This window comes from Pempheris klunzingeri, chromosome 6 (genome assembly GCF_042242105.1).
Source record: "Pempheris klunzingeri isolate RE-2024b chromosome 6, fPemKlu1.hap1, whole genome shotgun sequence".
Taxonomy (NCBI): Eukaryota; Metazoa; Chordata; class Actinopteri; order Acropomatiformes; family Pempheridae; genus Pempheris; species Pempheris klunzingeri.
Genome location: NC_092017.1, coordinates 25,985,424 through 26,006,396, shown reverse-complemented (window position 1 = coordinate 26,006,396; position 20,973 = coordinate 25,985,424). Strand labels below are relative to the sequence as shown.

The window sequence follows — 20,973 nt, the reverse complement described above, 5'->3', positions numbered from 1 at the left end:
AAAAACAGCATTGGCCATTTGTTTGAACCCCGTAGACCTCTCATGGCCTTGGGAGTAATTACTGTCCTCTCTGAGTAGCAAAAGTGCAAGTAGCACGAGTTTGTTAACATAACAGACAATTACACTGCTTCTTCATTCATTCCAAATGGACTACCACATTAGAACGGGGGTGAGCAATATGGCCAAAATCACGAGACATCGCTGTTGATTAACAAAAACAACTGCCTCTCATGAGACTGTTAAAAACTAAAGATTCAAACCAGTAAAAACTAACTCCTCCTCCTGCTCTGGAGGCTATTTACAATTTCACTCTTCTCCTCTATGTCTCCCCAAATCACGTTACCTTGTGAGGCAGCTGGATTTGCAATCAGATCACGTGAGAAAAGCTCCTGCGGTAGAAACGTAATTGCCAAATCTCTACCAGTGGATTCATTTCTAGCTTTGCACGGTTTATACTGTCATATCAACCAACCCTACATTGGAAACGGGCATGAAATGAAATACGCAATATCACAAATACATTTATAAATTTGATAAACCACCAAACTCATGGATCTGTTACCAAGGATGGATCCACTTTGTGGATCATATTTGTCAATGTCAGCCCCTTGACCATGACCACGATCTTCCTTTAACAGTAACCAAGTGGATTTGGTTGGTTAAAGGTGACCACTAAGGTGTCAGACCACTAAACGCTCACTGCGGGTCCTGTTTGGAGCACTGTGTATGGGAGGTACAGAGAAAGACCCTGTTTGGTCGTTTGGTGCAAGAGTTATTGGTGAAGACTCTCGTTATCGCCTTACAAATGTGCCTTGTCAGAGTCTGCAGTGTTATGTATACCTTTGTCAAACGGACAGCTCCTTCCGACGCTAATCTTTCTTTTCTTTTTTTTTTAACTTAACTCACTTTTTATCAGGATGACTGTCCTGTATCTAGACATTTTACGCCCGGAGCAAATTCTCCAATGGATCTCCAATTTTGGCAGCTGACAAGACTGCTAAGAGATTTGTCACTCAAATGCGAAGCCTGTATATATCCTGCTGCAAAGACACAAAATAGTTCTTCAGTTGGACATCTGTCAACATCTCTGTCTGGCTATCTTTCTGTCTCTATCGCTCTACCAATCACTTTTCCTCTCTGTCAAGCCAACCGTATAATTGTACCCTCTGTGTATCTCCGTCTTTCTCTCTCTCTCTTCTCTATATATCAAGCTGCCAGTGAGCTGGGTCCCTGCAGCAGAATATTCTCTCGTCTATAGGATAGAGCCCAGTCAAAAAACGTGATACATTATTTATCCCTTACCACAGAGGTTCAGCGGTGCTTTTGCTGGAAGTCTTGGCACCAGGAAAGATAAAGGACAAAAGGGAATATAATGCAATCTAGGAAAAAGCAGGGTAAACAATGAGGGGATGGCAGGGGAGTTACTACTAAGTCTTTCCAACGCCTCTCTCCCCCGTTGATGAGCTCATTCATTTCCTCCTCATCCTGTATTTACATATAAAGCACATCCCTCCACAATTCACACATGCATCACTCAGTGCACACACAGTATGTGCAGTATATAAGAGAAGAGATTACAGCGCGGACTACCTCTGATTTATTCTGCTCCTCTTATTAACTGTTTTCCTGGAGCAACTTAAACCACTGAGTTGTATTTAGAGAGCTGAGCCTCCCCGATCACCTGGTCTGATGTTCATCAAACACTTTAATTGCCTCAAGGATAGTGGTGTTACACACACACACACACTATTATTACAGTATTAAGTGTTTGGCCACATCTAAGCTACATTTTTTGACTTGTTCATATTCTTTTTTGGCCGCTTTAAGCATTGATGCATTGAGAAGTTTCATCATATTTTGTTAAAACAGGTTTAGGTACAAAAACCTTTCTACTAAAAAACAGAATTACATCAAATCTGTTAAACAATTGCCAAATAAAAGTTCCTATTTCTCTCTCATGTTCTCAATCTTTCTGTCTCTCTTTCTTTTTACTCCTTTCCCCCTGAGCTGTTTAAATGACATTCAAACGTCAGTATCATTTAATTAATTTCCTTCCAATACAACAGCAAAGCATCTGAAGCTTATCGTCAGAAGGAGGCTAATGATGAAGGCTGATGTGCACTGACCCATTCAGAGAAACTAAATAGACATTATGGCAGGTTGTATTAAAGAAACTGATTTGAAAGAAATGGCACCTTTGGAAAACTTTAGCTAAATTTCAAATTAAAGACATTGCAATGTTAAAATAACTTGACAGGAACTCAAAAATTGGTTGGAAAGTAAGTGTGGATGTGGGACTGTATGTCTGTTAGCTCTGTGTAGAGTGGTGGCCTGTCCAAACTGTTCTACCCACAGGAAGAATGGATATGAAAAAATATGGTGATTATTGGCTCTTGTTACCAAAGAAAGAGTTCAGGGGCCTCATTACAGAAACAACTGCTTGTCCTAACTTAAGTTTCAAAGACTAAAGAAAATCATATCTTCCTATTTCTAAACTCATGGATGCTTGCTATACTATCTATCTAGAACTTTAAACTTGTTCCTTCAGTCAGCGCTTGTCTGTGTTTAGATGTAAAACCAACAGTTGGCTTATTTCAGTGGTTACTGGATAACTAGCTTGCTAATGGACAAGAAAAAACTGGCGCTCAATTTTAGTCCGAGCGTTATTCGTGTAGGTGCAAGAGAGGCAACCACACCCTTTTGGGGACTACTAGGCCCAGGATACATTTAAAGCATCGTACAGTTCGAGTAGCCTTTCAATCCTAATATTTCAGTGTTCGTGCCGTTCGCCGTCTTCATTATCAGCGTCGTTCAGATGCACCAACAGTGACGCTGCCATTCCTAATTTGCTAAATTCTTCAGTTGGGATGGTTCTGTAATACCTCAGTTTCTATCCTTAGATAATATAGGATTTTTCCTCTAAAAGAAGTTAGGAAACATGTTTCTGTGAAACCAAAAATCCTGATACAAGGAAGGATAATTTAATATACATTAATGTGATGAAGCCCCATGTGTCGCTTCACAGAGAGCTGGTTGAGTTGAGTCTCGGTTCTGAGGCTGGATAAGGACACAGCCTATAAAAAATGAGTCCTGCTGTGGCCCTAAATGCCAGAATGAACCTGCTCCTCCTCCTCAGGCGAGATTGTCTGGAGCCTTACAGAGAATAAAGCCAACGGTGCATCAGGGAGCCTCTTGTAAACCAGGCATTTTGCATTCAAATAACCAGCAACGTGTAGATGCCAAGGGTAATGTCGGTCAAGTTTCATGACACCGCAGCTTACACTGTGAGTTGTAAATAGAGACACAGCAATAGACACACTGGAGATAAAAACAGACAGAGTGCAGCAGACAGGACTGGCAGGGTTGTTGTACAAACTAAACCTCATCTTGTCTCACAGAAAGTGCACATTGACCTATAAAACCAGGAAGCATTATTGACTGCTTCCTGTGTTTACGTCTCAGGACTGAGATCTCATGATCAATATAGCTCACAACTCACATGCCGTATCTGGAAAGTAGCAGTGTGAAGGAAAACATACACTATGTCGTGACAGAGGAGTAAAACATACATTAGATTGAGTGGGCAAGAAAGAGAGGGAGAAACAAAAGGCTTAAGACAGCAAGATCATTTCATTGAGATATGGATATTCAATAAAAAGTGCTGAAAGGCTATTAAATCCAATTATCTTAACTAAGCCGTGTCTAGAATGATGCGAGTCCTTATCACCGATATGTCAGGAAGAAGCCATGTGTCATTTTATATTAGCACCCCTCAATGTCAATGAAGAAATCACTGATCCCCTGTCAGGTTCTGGAGCTTTATCCAAGCCAGCTAAATTTAAAGACTCGCTGTGTTAAGATAGAAATCCACCACACTTCTCGGAGTTGAACCATCATTTTAGACCATAACGTACAACTTGAAACGGGCTTTATTTATGCCGCAGCTCACTCAGTACTTCTCGATGTATGAGCAAAGTCTCAGCGAATTATTCAAAATGCATTTCATATTTCAATCATCCTCGAAGGCAGAATATTCAACGTGTCATCTGCATCCAAGGCTGAACAAGTTGAAGCCATTAGCCGACAATGAATGACAGCATATGGTTGGAGGGCGTCCATCCACGGAGAGAGAGAACTCAATTAACATTTGACACAAGACGCACAACTCTCTCTCTATCTCATCAACCAGCTGTGGACAACAGATGAGTTTGTATCCACCATAACCAGAAGATACACAAATACATGCAGCCCAAAAACTGTTGTTTTAATACACCAAGCTCCATTATGTGCTGTATGTGCTGTTATGTGTTTTAATCCAGTGGAGGTTAAGTGCATTTGCATAACCTCCCTTACGGATAAACTGAATCATGTGGCCCATCAATATAATTAGAACAATAACAAACATAAAAGGCACAGCTGTCAGCCGCAAGGTTTCCATTTAGCAGCAGCGACGGGATGTGTTGTTCTGTAGTCAATTATTAGGTTTAAAAGACCGTAACCAGGTTTTATGCATCATCTTTATTATCTTCATGTTTATCTCTTCATGCTTGGCTTGTTAATGTGTTACAGCCTCATTGGTGAAGATATGAAGTAAAGATTGGAAAGTGGATGTAATGACACTGACACATGATATGATCTAGAGCTGGAACGGCTCTGCGACGCACAGCGCCAGGGCCTGCAAGCTTCACCTGAAGATGACCGGAAGGCTTCATCCTTTAGTGATCACAAATATAGATCGTCTGTACCGCTTATCCTTAAGGGGCTGGAGCCGATCCCAGCTGACATCAGGCGGGGGTTCACCCACTGACAAGTACGCAAGAGGAAATTGGAGATAAGCAATGAAAGTTTCATAGGCTTCGTTTTTATATACATTTCATTTAAGTTGAATAGAATTTTGTATTCATTCTTCCAGTGTAGTTTAGTGCTCAAAATTCACTGTCATTTTTACACTGAATGTTTCTGGCATCTTCTATAACACAACTCTGACAACTCACAACTGAGCAGAATTAAGTTTGAGTTTATTTATTTCCTGCGACAAAGCGGCCAATGAAAACTTCAACTGAGGCTCCTCTCATGGACTAACATTTGGTGGAGCATTAGGAGGCAGCTTTACAAATATCAGCCTGAAAAAATACTTTTAGTTGGGCTCCCCACTGGATGTGGGCTCTGACCTTCATGTTGACAAACTGCCCTGACCCCCTCAGTGTTATTTCTCACCAAAATCTGCTTCCAATCAAACAAAACCCACAAAAATGCACTAATTTTAGAGGTTTACACAGCGACACACACACACACACACACACTCTCAGCCGAGGCAGCACTCAGTATTCTGATGAACACTCACTGGTCACATTATCACTCTCACTTCACTTCAGCATAATAATGGCCAGGTCATTCATTAGCCTCCTTTAAACTGTCGATCGCAGAAAGAAAGGGAAGGCGTGAGAGAGTATGAGCCAGAACGGAAGACCGAAAGAGAGAGAGAGAGAGAGAGAGCGACACACACAGCTTGTCTCAGTGTAAGAACTCATGGGACACTACAGCCTTTTTATGCCACTGTGATTTAAATCACCGCCATTCTTTCACTGCTGGTACTTCAGAGGGAAATAAAGTCTGCTTAATCTTCTACTTAATCTTGCACCCGCAACCTTCCACAAGTCAAAACTCACTCACACAAAACCATTGCTTTGGCATGACAGTTTTATTGCATGTTTCATATGTATATGTCTGTTCGTTTTTCATTATGCCAAGAGAGTCTCATTCTCTTACTGTCCTTGTCATTCTCCTAATCTTTCCGGGGTTCCTGTACTTATCTCTGGGCTGCCTTCCTCTGTGGTCTGAAGGATACTGAGAAAAACTGTTTGGTTTAAAGAATAATAGTGTTTTCTCCACTGTTTTTCTAGTACTGTAAGCATGAATGATATTAAACTAAGCCCTTAAAATAATGTTTATTTGCTGTAAACAAATAACAGACCATGCATTGTATGTATATATGTCAAGTCTTTGTTGCATATTAGACCTAATGTTGTATTTGATCATGTTAAGTCATAATGTTTTACTTACAGTTACACTAATCGATACTTTTATATCACCACTGAATGAAATGACTGTGTAATGTGAAAAGGTCTAATATGTAGTGACAAACACAGAGAGGATAATTACCAGGCATTGTACTGTAGTTCCCCTCAGCTTTTAGCATCTTAGAGCTCATTATTTAGTTTTATGGCCTGGTTCACTCCTACTGCTTTAATCAGTGTCGTTTTCAGCTGATGCATGCAGCTGTTTTCAGCAAAAAATAAATAAATGCACTGTACACGACCAAGCACTAAACAAAGTGACCTGGTAAACACTATAGAACAGACAAACAGTACAAGATGACTATAAATAACATATAAAGAACCAAATGTTTCCCTCAGAAAGTGGTGGAGACCAAAACAAAGATAAAAATGGAGTAAATGTTGCCTCTGTTGAGTAAATAAGCAGCTGCTTGCCGACAAGTTTACCACATCAGCTTTATACGGTGGCAATGTTGTATTTACAGCAGGTGAAAATATCCATCACAGATACACCGAAGAGACATTTGTTTACTTTATTCCTGATTTTATTGTAGCGGAATAAAAAAAAATGCAGAATGCCTATTAAACTTTCTATTATCATTGTGAGCAACCACAGCAGGTGCTTTCAAGCTGGTTTTGCCATCATAAACTGTGTATTTTTAACAGCTATGACAAACTCGTTAATGGTCTGAAATATTACCCAGACATGGACGGTCATAGTAGAGCTGTAACTGCTAAACATAATGATGTTCTCTATTAAAACAATCTGGACCATAGTTTCTCCATCCCCATTATGCTGTAAAAAACACTCAATGTTCACACTCACACACACACACACACACACACACAAGCACACACACACACTGGTTTCCAGCTTAATGGCCTTGGGGCCATAGTGGCTCCACAGAATTTTGGTAAGCGCCACTTTCCATTTTGTCTTCCAAACAGAGTGTGTGTGTGTCGGAGTGTGCGTGCACGTGTGTGTTCATGTGTCAGTGTCGGCCTGTCTGTAAGAGATAATGAGGAAGTGTGTGCTTCACTCGGCTAACCCCTGGACTTAACCATCGAGTCCTGCAAACTGGCAGCTAAAGTGGAAAACTGTGGAGCACATTCCTTAACTGTGTCACACCGCTGGACTCTGCTTAGCTCAGCTCTGCAGGAACGCATCGACCCCAAATGGGTTCTCAAACTTGTTCATCAAACCTCAACAATGACAAGCCTCGAGCGTCAGAGGGAATTATTACTGGCCGGCAGCCGTGTGTCCCTTCATTATAGGTTATCAGGTGTGAGGCAGACAGTGACATGATTTAAGACAGGAGGAGGAATAATACACAGCTAACTGACTGTGAAAACATTGGAGATGAAACACTTAGTGGCAGCTTTTTTTTCCCCATCTTCCCATTAAACAGAAAAAAAAAAAAGTCAATGAGTTAAGATAAAGATCATTTCCTTCACCAAATCAACATGAAATCAGAACAAACGCTGTGCACCAGGAAACTTGACAAATCTACTTCACTTCACACTATAAGAGAAACTTTGTTATGTCTACAAAGAACACACAGTAGTGTGATGTGCTGATTCAATACATTTCTTAAACACACAAGCAGTGTAGCTGTTCCTCTCTAATGCATATGCTTCACAAAAACAAAGATTTACAGCCTTTTTCCTAATATGTTTGAGGTTAGTTTTTATTTTAAAAGCTTTTCTCACAAATAGAAGCCTCTCACTACAACTGCTGTTAATGAGGAAGGAGTAATGCGCTCTTTCATTTAGTCCATTCAGACAGAGTGCGTCCAAACATATTTACAGTGAGGAAAAACAGCTTTTTTGGGATTCAACTTAACAATAAAATAGAGCATCCCACTGTAGCATGTTCTGAGCGCTGATCTATAGAAAAATAATACCTTCAGGCTTTATGAGAAATTATTAGGGAGTTTCCTAACTTGATAACTCAATTTAGGCTTTTGCATATACGTATCATTTCAGGTGTATTTCAAAGCTTGAAAGTTCTGTCTTTCTTACCTTCTTCTTGGACTTGAAGACATTGCAGCGGAAGACATTACTCTGTCCATCTCTGGCGATGTAGCTGAAAATCTTCAGATCCTGGGAGTCATGAGACACGTAGAATATCCTGAAAGGTAGAACAAAATAGGTCAGAAATTAAAGAAATATACATACATAAATATATATATATATATATATATATATATATATATATATATATATATCCGGGTATGATTCAGAGCCTGGCAGCATTTCTAAATGTATCTTAAGATGCAAAACAGGCACTCAGCCCGTTTCTCTGGGGTTTCAATGCGACAAAAATAAACACTATTTTAAGCTTGTTTTAATCCAAAGGCAAGGGGCCAAGTTATAGCTCTCAAGCTCAAAAAAGGGTTGACGAAAGTTGTGATTAGATTGGGGAGGAGCTGCACTATATAAATAAAATGAACTGGCTCCCTCATAGACTTCTCTACTCTAAGGGACTTTGAAGCAGAAAGTTCAGCGACACGTATTAAGAGCTAGGTAAACTTTAATTTAGAGTTTAAAAAAAACCTCCAGTGACAATAGTGTTTCTAGTGTGAGGACGAAAGAGAATCTAAAACTATTACAACTAAAAATATCCTGTGAAAAAAGATGCAGGGGGAGCAAACTTTCACATAATAATAGAATTCTCCCTATAGGGAGAGACATACAATATCCTGCACAGCAGGTAAATAGGAAGAAATAAGTTTGGGAGCAAAAGGGAGTGCACGAGATATAACACACAAAAACCTGCAGGCGGGAGAACATTGCATGAGTTGAGCTCTGCACTGGATCTAATTTATGGTGACAAAAGAACACTGCTGGAGAGAAAAAGCACTGCAGATGACAATATGGTGACATGACTGAAACCAAGAAGCTTGAAACTGTCCTGTTCAGACTCTAAACCTTTTGGATGCTTCCATGAGACAAGGATGGTCTTTGTCTCTGAACTAATGTGTACACAGAAAATCATTTCCTCAATAATGTATAGAGGACACTAAAGGTCGTTGGTTTTGACCTCATGAAAGCAGCAGTGTGTGTGTGTGTGTGTTTAACAATCACCCATAAATGTAAGCAAATAACTTACTGCATTTTGTAAGAAACGTTATTTGTGCCAGGAACATGTTCACTGGCAACAATTTGTTCCCCAACAGGAGGAAGTGAAATGTTTTCCGAAGCACACTTACTCATAGAAATCCCAATCATCCATGTTACAGCTGTGACCTGGAGGCCTTTATCAGAGCTTGATGATTAAAGCTCATTACCACAAAGGTTGTCTTTCAAGATTATTATTTAGAAAACAAGACGTGCAGACTTTTACAAACCCTGTTAGAGATTGCAGTCATTAAATGTACAAAACATAATGGATAAATTAACATTCTCTTGAAGTGGCAGCTCCACCTAATATGTACAGAATTTAACATAGAGCGAAGTAGCCTCGTCTATGCAAACATTCATTAGAGCACAATAAGTCAACTCATCATCATTACAATTATACCTCCCTTTTGATTGTTTGAGATTGTTTGAGAATTAAGTGCTGCAATGTTTTACTGGGTTTTGAAGGTTAATGAGTGAATGACTCTCTGAAGCCAGCTGTTCGTGTTGCTTGATATAGATAACTTGGAATATCAACAGTTTGAGAAGAACCTCAGACAGAACAGCTTCCTAATTGGGCAATTAGGGCCATAATTAGGGAGCCGGCTGGTATATTCGGGGTAATTTATCACTGTGAGACGTTGGATAACTGTGTGTGTCTGGGCGACTTTTCATCCATGTTGGATTTCTACGTGTGTGTATTTGTGTGTACGTGTATCTGTTGTGTATCAGGGGTCTCATCTATACACTCAGTGACATTTCTGTGGTATTTATATTGGCCTTTTCCCTGGGAGCCGGACTAGCTGAGGTCTCGTGGTATGGACAGTGTCTTTGTCAACCCTGCTTAGCATGCTGTCAAAATTCAAGACACAGTTATCTGCAGTGGCTCTCACACACACACACACACACACACACACACACATGCAGAAATTACTTTTGTGATATTACAGAGTCTCACAAAACATTAGAAGTGGTTTGTCTTGCTTCCCATTACCTGAAATATTCCCTACATGTGGTAGAGTGCAGAAACAGATGCAATATAATGACAGTGATAATGAGACGGCAGGTAAAGAGTTTCATTTTGATTTCTGGAGCAGAGAAGTAATAATATAGAGAAATCCATCCGGCTGGTGTGGAAGACTAACAATGAGAACTATAAAATATTAGAAAACAGTGAAACATGTACCATCACAATATCCTAGTATCAAATGTTCAATTTATTAATCAAATAAATAAATTAAACCAAGAAAAGCAGCAAATTTTCACATTTGAGAACATGAAACGCTTGCAAAGGTTAGTCAGTTATCAAACTAGTTGCTGATTTTTTTTTAAAAGGAGAATTCTAACATTGTTTTCATTAATTCAGTGTCACCAACATTTGTATTGAGTTAGCACACCTCAAAACGTCCAGCTTCACAGGGGTCTAACGCTGCCAACATTAAAATCCTTATTGTGAAAAACATGCAGGCCTAAGTTAGCATCATCTGTAGCTTTAAACATCACCATTTGCTTCCCATAGCTAATGACTGGCACTGCTGCGACAATGCAGTTAACAGAGGACTTCATATTCAGGCGGCGGTCAGTAGCCGCAGCTCAGTGAGGGTAGTAGAAACATGTCTGTGTCAACAAACACAGGGGGGGTTAACAGGGTCTCTTTTATCAAGTCGTGTCATCTACTGTTCGAAAAGTGACCGCTCCCATCCGGCTGCACTTTGCAGAAACCTTTTAGATGTCTCCCCTTTCAGCTCTTTCTTTGGCCTCCCTTTTCACCCCCACCAACCCCCAATCAACATGATAAAAATCAACGTCCCCAAAGATTTCTCTTTTTGAAATCTAAAGCAGGGGAAAAGGTCTGGTCTTCTGCCAGCCGTTGCCTAAAGAGAACTGAACCGTATTCAAAAATTGTAGGCGGTGATAAAAAGCAACATTACATGCTGCGAGCCAACTGAAGCTCAACACAGAGTGAGCAAAAGTGAGTTTAGCTGACTGGCTTAGCAGACAAATCCCCAAGCAGAGCAAAGATGACAGCTCAGATACATCTCTATCAAGGGTGTCTAACAGGAAAAGCTGCCAAATTTCCAGGTGAAGCTGCGTCAGATAGATCAGATCTTAGAATAAGAGAAGCAGGCTCGATATGAAAGGCATCAAAGATGGTTAACAGCTAAATAAATCAGACTACAAATACTGCCAAGGCTGAAACCTCTTATCTTGTGTTTCAGGGGGGGGTTGCTTTTCCTGTTAACAGCTACAGCAATCAACAAAATTTTCACGATTACATACAACTTCCCTACTCTCTCAATGGGTATAGTAGCACTGCAACTTAGTCATGGCTCTTTGGCAACACAAGCCAGCTAGAATTGAGAAGAACTTAGAAGTTAAATAAGAGGTAAAACTTCTCTATCAAATAGTCCAGCACCTACATTAATCAATTTTCATTTTAGATAATCTCGATAATCAGAGACTTCTGGAGGGCAAATCTACAAATGAGATAAAAAATTGAATGAAAATCTGCCCTTACATCTCTTGGAAATGATTTTCCATCAGTGCCTCTGGATTAAAAGGTGCCTCTCTCTTCACTCAACGTTTAACATCAGAAATGGAGAAATCCAAAGAGGAAAAGGTGCAGAGACACCAGCAGTTAGACTAAACCTGTAAATGAACTGGTACCATCCTATTACTCAATCATGGCGTCACACAACGAAGACATCAGAGGCAAAAATGAATGCAGTGACTTTATTTGTAACTGTTTACATTCTGCAGTGAACACTTGTATCTCCAGTGTTTCCAGTATATAGACTCTGTATTCATATTTGACAACAATTAGGCTGTAGAAAATGCAAAAAGGAGCCAGAGCTCATCAGGATTGTGTTGCTGGCCGTGTGAAGAAAGTTTTGAAATCAATGCTTAGATATTCATGATGGGAAATATAGTTGACAGGCCATATAATTGCTGACGAATGAGGAATTCAAATAATACAAATTTGAGCCTTGGTCTTTCTGGGGTTTGTTAGCCCTTTCATGCATGAATTATGAATTCAGTGGACATGTGATTAATCATGATTTCCTCCCAATATAAAATCAATATTTGGAAAATTTAGCAACTGCATGACTCCTTAGATGTTACTTGATGTCCCCATATTTTTCTTACCTGCAAAGTTTCTTTTTATAGAAGGTTTGAACAGAAGAAAATGAGCAGCTTCCTTGCAGCAGTAGTGGCTGATGTGCAGCTATGTCATCAAAACTCATGCATATACAAGAAAACAGCTTTTGAAGAGCTGCACACTGTAATGACCTCTGTGCATGAAAGGGTTAAAGTAAAGGGGGGAAATCTTGGCTGGTATGAAAAGGTATGAAGAGAGATAAATCAATCCAAAAATGCTTTATAGGTTTTCCTAGATGAAGTTTTTCTATCTACAGTGGTTATTTACACTCATCTAATTTACGGTTAAGTTGTAAATGTACCCCCATCTTACGGCAACTGTTAATGTCATCTGTGATAGTAAAGTTTATTGCTCAGTGATAAAATATCTTGGCTCACAACATATCTGTCACTACTTTTTAATAACCTACTGTAATTCTTGGCATCACTGCCAAACTGTCATGATTTGTTTTATTTTGATATTCACCTCAAACTCCATATATTCTGTCGAGCTGCGGTTGTTTTTTAGTTTTGATTTAGGATTTAAAAAGTAGAAGTGGTGTGATTTGTTTCAATCATTTTATCTTTATCAAGGTCGAGGTCCATCCCTTAGCTGTTACCACATCCTGCCTGACCTCAGTGGCATTTGTCAGATATTTTTACCCGATTTTTACCCAAAACATTTGTTCTTGTTTGTATCTAAAGATTCTTCCAAGTAGCAAACAACATAAATTAATTTCTTCAAAAGAAGCCAGAAGCAAAAGACTTTGCCACCAAGACTGGCGTATGGCGCCTATTTCAAATGTATTGGTTATGAGAATCAAATCAGGAGACTGCAGAGTTTAGTGCATGAGGCAGCCAGCGACTGAAAGAGCAAAAGATGTGATTGAAAGCCCAGAGAGTCAAATAGAGAGATGGACAGTTAAGAGTAAATAAGACGATGGAGAGAGGCAGAAAGTGAGTGAGCGAAGGATTACGAGTGAATAGCTCGATGGAGAGTGGCAGGGAGGAAGGGTTAGATCGTGCATGAGTAAGGAGCTGAAGAGAGAGCGAGGCAGCAGAGCAAAGCAAGATGATTCATGAGTCATCCGGTAAGTTCGGCTGAGCGTCGAGACTCTGACAAAACACTCCCTCACATTTAACCTGTCGCAGCTTCGTCTTCATCAGCAACACACGTCCAGGAAAACAGTTAGCTTCTGTTAAAAGGCTACATGTGCATGAACAGATATACATGAAACTCACTCTTTTGACAGGAAGTGTAATGCTGCATTAACAAGACTCAATGACCACACACACGCTCGCTCACACACAGCTAACCTTGCTAATAAGCCCTACTTGTTAACAGGCTCAGTCTATCATGCGGGGGGCTGTGATGTGATGTTTGAGTAATGAAGTGGGCTCGTTGTAGAAGGCCTCGGCCATTTTTCCTTTGATAAATTACTGCCTGGGAAACACAGCTGTTATAAATCAAAGGCTAAGAGGCAATGCACCACACACACAGCATCGACAATCACACAGTTAGAGGGAATCAATACAATAACCCACCTGCGCCAGATCACACCCTAGATGTGTGTATGTTAGCAGCAGCATCATATTCAGGAATAAAAGCCAAGCACATCTGAATTACAAATGCATAACACCTCCTAACATTCACCATCCTGAAATCTATAAAGCTCCAGTAACATGAAACATACATGGGATAGCTACATACTAAGGTCACCCTGAAAACATTGACTCTGTGAATCCCTATGTAGATCCATGAAAACATCAGCAGAGTACCGACCAGGTGCTCTTTGGCGGACATTGAATATCTTTGGCCTTGGCTGACTGATGCGGGCTCATGTAATGAGGCAAATAAAGCAGAAACATCTTAAAGAGACCTGAAACAGATCCTTTCCAACCAGTTTCCACCAAACCACCACCGAGAGATCAAGTGGATTTGTACGCAACAAACAAATCACTGATAAACTTTATAATCTCTGCAAATGTGGTCAAACTACAGGCGGTGGCGTTTGTGTAACTATGGCTACTTCATTGCACTGAAGCGGGAAAAGAAAGGTGGATCTTGACATGCCAGTTATATTTATGGTGTGTTAAAACTCTAATAGTTAATTAGGCTGACCTCTTAAGGCTTATTGGTGCCATTTGTAAGGTATGAGTGGCAGGTTTAGTGTCTATCAGCTGCACAATGCTAAAGTTAAAGCCTTCTGATTAGTAATTACAGCATCCATTAGACTAGGTGGGACATGTTATGGGTGTAAAGGACCAGGAGTTTAGTTTTTGCAGTGTGCTGTGAGGAGGAGAGGAGCTGCTATTCTAAAATCCACTTCATCAGGCTTCAGTACAGAGCCACAGTTCACCTGTGGTTCACCTCCCTCTCCTTTATCTCTCGATTCTTCTTCTCGTCTGTCCAGTCTTTCACTGACTATCACTCCTGTCTCTGAGACTGAGTGGTTTTTTTCCTCCCCATGTTGGCAGCGAAAGCCAAGCAGCCCGTCACTAACACATCAGTGTGTGAGCGATTATGAAGCTTGAAGTTTTCCTTTACTTTTGACAGTTATGTTAGAAAACATCTAAACTGTTGATGCTCGTCAGTTCGATGTTTCTTGACGTATAACTGCGACGGATAATTTGCCTCTGAATTCAGCTGTAGACTTAAAGGAGTATGAGTATAAACAAAAGGACATTTGCAAAAGCTTTTGACTGTGTGAAATGAAAACGACTCAACGTTCTGCATTACAATAACAAGGCCTGTTCCTTTCCCTGTGTGTTACACGGACACGTTTCTGCAATAGCCTCAACCTACAATCTTTTTCCAGAACAGCATGGATTTGCTGAGATAAACAAAACTTAATGACACAGCATACTAATCAGACATTATGTTGATTAAAAATAACTATAAAAGAGGTTCTAAATGTTCATTATCAGAGAGCTATTGTATCAGCACAACCCCTCTGTGGGCACATCAACAAAAACCCCTGAAAATGTATAGCACTGACTTGGTAAATCTGAAAGTAGCACAACAAAACAGACTTAATCATCAAGCAGACAGGCGAGCTCCTACTGGACTTATTAAAGTCAACGGGAGAAGTTAGAAACACAGTCTCATTTTTATTCTTTGATGCATTATTTTACTTTAAAAGGTAAGGAAGCGTGCCAGGGAAGACAAACTGAACATAACTCTCGCTTTTCTTTCACGTAAACACAAACCTATTAACTAATCAAGACAGGTGAAATATTCATGTGGCACTTCTGTATTCTGCCTCAGGGGTGTGGGCCTGGTTTTGGTCATGTGCACATGTTGGAGTATCTAAAACAAAGGCTCTCACTTAACAGATACTGTCCACACTGCCTCAAAGCAAAGCGGACCCTAAAACCTTTAACAGATAACAAATGCCTGGAGTTTTACAAGGATGACACATCAGTTTAATTTCCCCATAAGCACCTGCATTTTGCAGCACTATGACTATCGTAGAATATTCATTGAGGTTTTTGTAAAATCAGCTGTCTCAGGCAGCACTTCCTTGCAAACTGAGAGATTACTGGGGGTGTTGGTCCAGCCCAACAGGAACCTTTACTTTGTTTATACTTTACAATAAATTTTGCTCAACATCCAGCTGTGAAATTAAATTGTCTTAAGGGGCTGCCATTCCACAGCTTGCTTGTTTAGCCTCCTCTTTATCTGTATTGTTTCTCTCTCAATACTTGTTTTCCTTAATTTGTTTTCTTCCATTTCCCCCTCCTGTCCTCCCTGTAGAGGCCATTTGTTGTCCTTGTTGCAAAAACTGCATATTTGCTCTTGAGCTACTGCATGTGCACACACACACACACTCGTGCAATCAGCAACACTGAAATAACACTGAAATAAGAACACAGCACGCATCAACATCAACAGCATCGTGCAAGGTCACCAACTGGATGGCATGTGTGATGGAAGTTTTATTAACTCAAGAGCAGATGAAGCAGCGCACTGGCTCGCTTTCTTTTCAGATGACAACAAAAAGAGGAGAAGAGTGAGAGGGAGAAAGAAAACTAAACCAATAAAACATTATTTGGACTCCCAGGGATGAAACTGAAAAGAAAAAGGAAGCTCATGCATACAAGATTACAGACAGAGGGAGACATGGAGAGGCATGAAATCTGTTGATGCTGCTGCTCAAAGTGTAATTCTGACTTCTTCCACCACATACAGTAAGATGTCATGTGTTTTAAACAGACTTCTAAGTTTCTGCATATTTAACATTTAATGAAGGACTCAAGTACAATACTGAATACAGAGAAATGCAACATATTATTCATATTAAAATGTGTAATTTATGTGAGCTTTTTGATCATTTGCCCAGACAAAAAAACTACTCTGAGATATATTTAATAATTCTAATCATACAGTCACATCTGAGTTTGTCAAGAAATTCCTTGTCGGCTTTAAGTAAGAGGTAAAAACATCTGAAAGCTGAAAACTCTGTTAGTGAAGTTAAACTGCTGCACAGTGAAGTTTTCTCATTAACTTTGCCCTCTTGTCCTCCCTTCTTCACCACACCTACTAAACACTAATAAGGCTCCAGCCCTACCACTCCTCCGTGTCCTTTTCTCTACCTCTTCTCCCATAACTCCCCTCCCTTCCTCCCTCTGGAGCATTTTACTTTCCACTCCTCTCGCCCTCCCACTCTTCTTTTAAGTCAGTGTAATTCTTCAACATTGCATGCGGGATACCAGGTCCAGCATCTGTTAAACAGGAGGCCCTTATCTTCGTTTAGAGACATTAAAACCTTTAAAACCTTTTTGTGCTGACCCTCATTATGTCCGTTAGGTCATAATAATCACACGTGCCATGGAAGACACCAGTGAAAGCTCCGCAGCAGCTACAAATGGACTGTGTGCTGAGATTGGGTCAATTGCTTTTCCCAAGGTGACGAATAATCTTTCAATCTTGATTCTTAAGCCAACATGAACAAACATTTGTGGAACTTTTCTACACTTAGAGGTACAATTATCATCTTGATAACAGTCTGTTAAAGCTATTTTAACTTTAAGGTCTATTTCATATTTCTTTCAGAGTTTTCAAGCTTGTCTGACAATTCAGAGCTGTAATTTCAGTAAAACACTCAAATGAAATAAGTAAACTCACTCAATTACCAATGAATATGTAAAAATAATCAAATGCGATGCATCTGCAATCTAATGATACGTTACAGTGGTAATGCATTCTCTCATTTCATGTGAATGAACTTTGGGGAGCAACATGTTAAGTCTGTCAAGGCAGATCTCAAATTAAGCACAACATCTATTCCACAGCGTCCATCTGTGAATAAATATGAATGAGTGTGTGCAGCTCTCTCGCTTGTGATGACTGTTTATGGAAATTAACTCAGTTGAGTGGGAGGGTAACTTCCTTACAACCGCAGTCAGGTCTTTAGAAGCTCGAGCCTTACAGAAGCTCACAGTACAGCTGTGTGAAAACACAAATGCAGAGCATGACTGCAGCAAATGGTTTCACTGCAAACGGCCTCGGACACGATGCTGCTGTATCATGCACATGTGTAAACATGCACAGTTACACACTGATTCGTCCAACAGGCCAATAAAGAATCACCACAACACCGGGAGACAATGCTGACGGGTATAAATAGTGCAGGTCAAATAACGAAGTGCCAATAAATCTTTCAGCAGCCAATGAAACAACTTCTGGAGGAAAAATATGTATATTTAAATGTCCTTTTCAGAATTTTTGGTATTTTTCTGCAACAAAAAAAAGTAAGAAATACAAATTGAGAGCCTCAAGTTTAAATCGAATACAGTCGTGTCTATAAGGTGGAGAATATTTGTGTAAAAATGACAGAAAGGGGCAGAACTGACTCAACAGTAAGTCCTCACTCCCAAAGACAACCACAGTTTTCTGCTCTCAATACTGATCAGTGTGTGTGTGCTCTGTGTGTGTGTGTGTGTGCGTGTGTGTGTGTTCTGTGTCTGTGTGTGTGTGTGTGTGTGTGTGTGTGTGTTCTGTGTGTGTGTGTGTGTGTGCTCTGTGTGTGTGTGTGTTCTGTGTGTGTGTGTGTGTGTGTGTGTGTGTGTGTGTGCTCTGTGTGTGTGTGTGTGTGTGTGTGTGTGTGCTCTGTGTGTGTGTGTGTGTGTGTGTGTGTGTGTGTGTGTGTGCGCTCTGTGTGTGTGTGTGTGTGCGTGTGTGTGTGTTCTGTGTCTGTGTGTGTGTGTGTGTGTGTGTGTGTGTGTTCTGTGTGTGTGTGTGTGTGTGCTCTGTGTGTGTGTGTGTGTGTGCTCTGTGTGTGTGTGTGTTCTGTGTGTGTGTGTGTGTGTGTGTGTGTGTGTGTGTGTGTGTGTGTGTGTGTGCTCTGTGTGTGTGTGTGTGTGTGTGTGTGTGTGCTCTGTGTGTGTGTGTGTGTGTGTGTGTGTGTGTGCGCTCTGTGTGTGTGTGTGTGTGCTCTGTGTGTGTGTGTCTGTGTGTTCTGTGTGTGTGTGTGTGTGCTCTGTGTGTGTGTGTGTGTTCTGTGTGTGTGTGTGTGTGTGTGCTCTGTGTGTGTGTGTGCTCTGTGTGTGTGTGTGTGTGCTCTGTGTGTGTGTGTGCTCTGTGTGTGTGTGTGTGTGTGTGTGTGTGTGTGTGTGTGTGTGTGTGTGTGTGTGTGTGTGTGTGGGGTCGTAGTCAGCAACACACCCACATCTACTCATGAGGATGTGGACTGTCTTCTAAGACACACAAATCAAGGTCATGTTCACAGACACACACAGACAAACACAGACACATACACAGACACACACAGACACACACAGACACACACACAGACACACACACAGACACACACACACACAGACACACACACACACACAGCCCATAGGCAGTGGAAAGCAGTGGCTGGGCAGAGAGAAGCAAAACTAGAACTGAACCGTCTTCATCTTCATTTACATTCAATTGAAAGAGGTTTAAAGTGGCTGCTGCAGCGGCAGGAGGTCGGATCAGTGTGAAGAAATAAATTAATACAGACACTAACATTGTCTGGGAATGCAATCTCTTTAAGTGTTAGCAATTGTAATAACTGTACTAAACCCTCTGGGTCCTTTTAATCCGGTTGAGGACTGAGATGATCAATATGCCGAATCAGTCCAAACATATAGTGGATTGCATCTTTGCATACGAGAAGCTGTAGACCATGAGAAACATAAAGAATGTTACATTTAAACGCCTACTAGGTGTCGTATAAGAGCGGTGATGAAAAAACAGACACCTTTCCAGATATGTTTGTTTGTTTGGATTAGAAAGGACAGTAAATCCAATAACTGTGGCAGCTGCACAGCCTTTTCTCCTGTTAGTGCTGTTTTCTCTGAGCTGCACCGTCAACAGTTAAAGGTCACTTTAGACACAATTACTGGCCTGTAGAACTAATGTGCTGCCATTCGGCTGGCACTTTCCTCTTTCCAAAACAACTAATCTAGTGTTACAGTTTCATTTCAGGGTGATCAGCGTTATAGAAGCCATGAACAAAAGTTACTCTGGCAAATGGCTGGACTGCTTTGTGCCTACAAACATCTCTTTTCTTGAGTTTTGTTATTTTCTGGCCATCTGAAGGCTGCAGAGAGACAAAAGTAAAACTTCACAAAGCATGTGCAGAGGTAAAAGGGAATTAAATTGAAGACAGAATCTAAGAACTTAAATGAGTAGAAAGCAGGATGTTAATACAGCCGTCTGAGAGCACAACTAATGAAACGTCTGGAAGGACACAACCTGCACAACAAAACAACTAACTCCAATTAAATGTGTGTGTGTGTGTGTGTGTGTGTGTCTAGAATTAACTGTGAGATTCAGAACATCATTTGAATTGAGAAGGTGTCCCATATTTTATACACAATTAAACGTCAGCTATCAATAGAGCTTCGTTATCATGTAAATTAAAGCAACAGTTCTTCAGAGACATCTGTTTCCTCAGGACAGACATGATGGCTGTCGGCATAGTCAAGCGTTTCATTACTTCTTGTTAAAAAAAAAAAAGGAAAATCCGACAAAGCAGCAGTTGGAGGAATATTACAGGACTCCGAACCAGCTGCAGAGGCAAAACCTGGTGCCGTACAGATGTTTTGTTTGATGTGGTGCTTCTTTTTAAACTTCCCGTTCATGATTTACGCTGGGAGAGGCCGTGGGGGGGGGGCACTGTTATGCATTGAGACTGTCGATGATAAAATAAAAGTCTGGCTCACGTTGTTTTTCTCAGCATTTGGATGGTGCCCAGCACTGTAATAATGCAGTGAACCACAGGGTCCCTCTGATCTGGGTGTGGGAAGAGACTCGACTGGCTGTGTGCACAACTGCTTTCCTGGACATCACAGTAACAATTAAACGCCTACAACTTTGAAGAATCCAGTCAGAGTATCCAGTTTGCAATGAAATGGGAAAATGGTGAAACGCTGGTTTCAAATGCCATATTATGAGCAGTTAAAAAGGTGATGGGACTTTGTTATTTTCAAAATAAGTTGGTATGACTCTACGAAGCACAGCGGTGTGTTTGTTTTTACCAACAGCCAGAGGGTAGGTCACTTAATTCACTGTTTTTATCAAACAAACAAATCCTGAAAATTAAAAATCAATAATACTATACTGCAGCTCTACCCCCCATAAGGTCAAACAGACTTGCTGATATGTTTTCACTACTATGTG

The 20,973-nt window shown here is 40.5% G+C and overlaps 1 protein-coding gene across 1 annotated transcript in view; it reads right to left on the bottom strand.

The window, feature by feature from the left end:
• The window catches only part of nos1apa (nitric oxide synthase 1 (neuronal) adaptor protein a), a 163,947-nt gene that overhangs the window by 69,354 nt on the left and 73,620 nt on the right, over window positions 1-20,973 (bottom strand). The window contains exon 5 of the mRNA XM_070832417.1: window positions 8,079-8,187. Within this exon, the coding sequence (XP_070688518.1) occupies window positions 8,079-8,187 (109 nt within the window). The remainder of the gene's footprint in view (window positions 1-8,078; window positions 8,188-20,973) is intronic.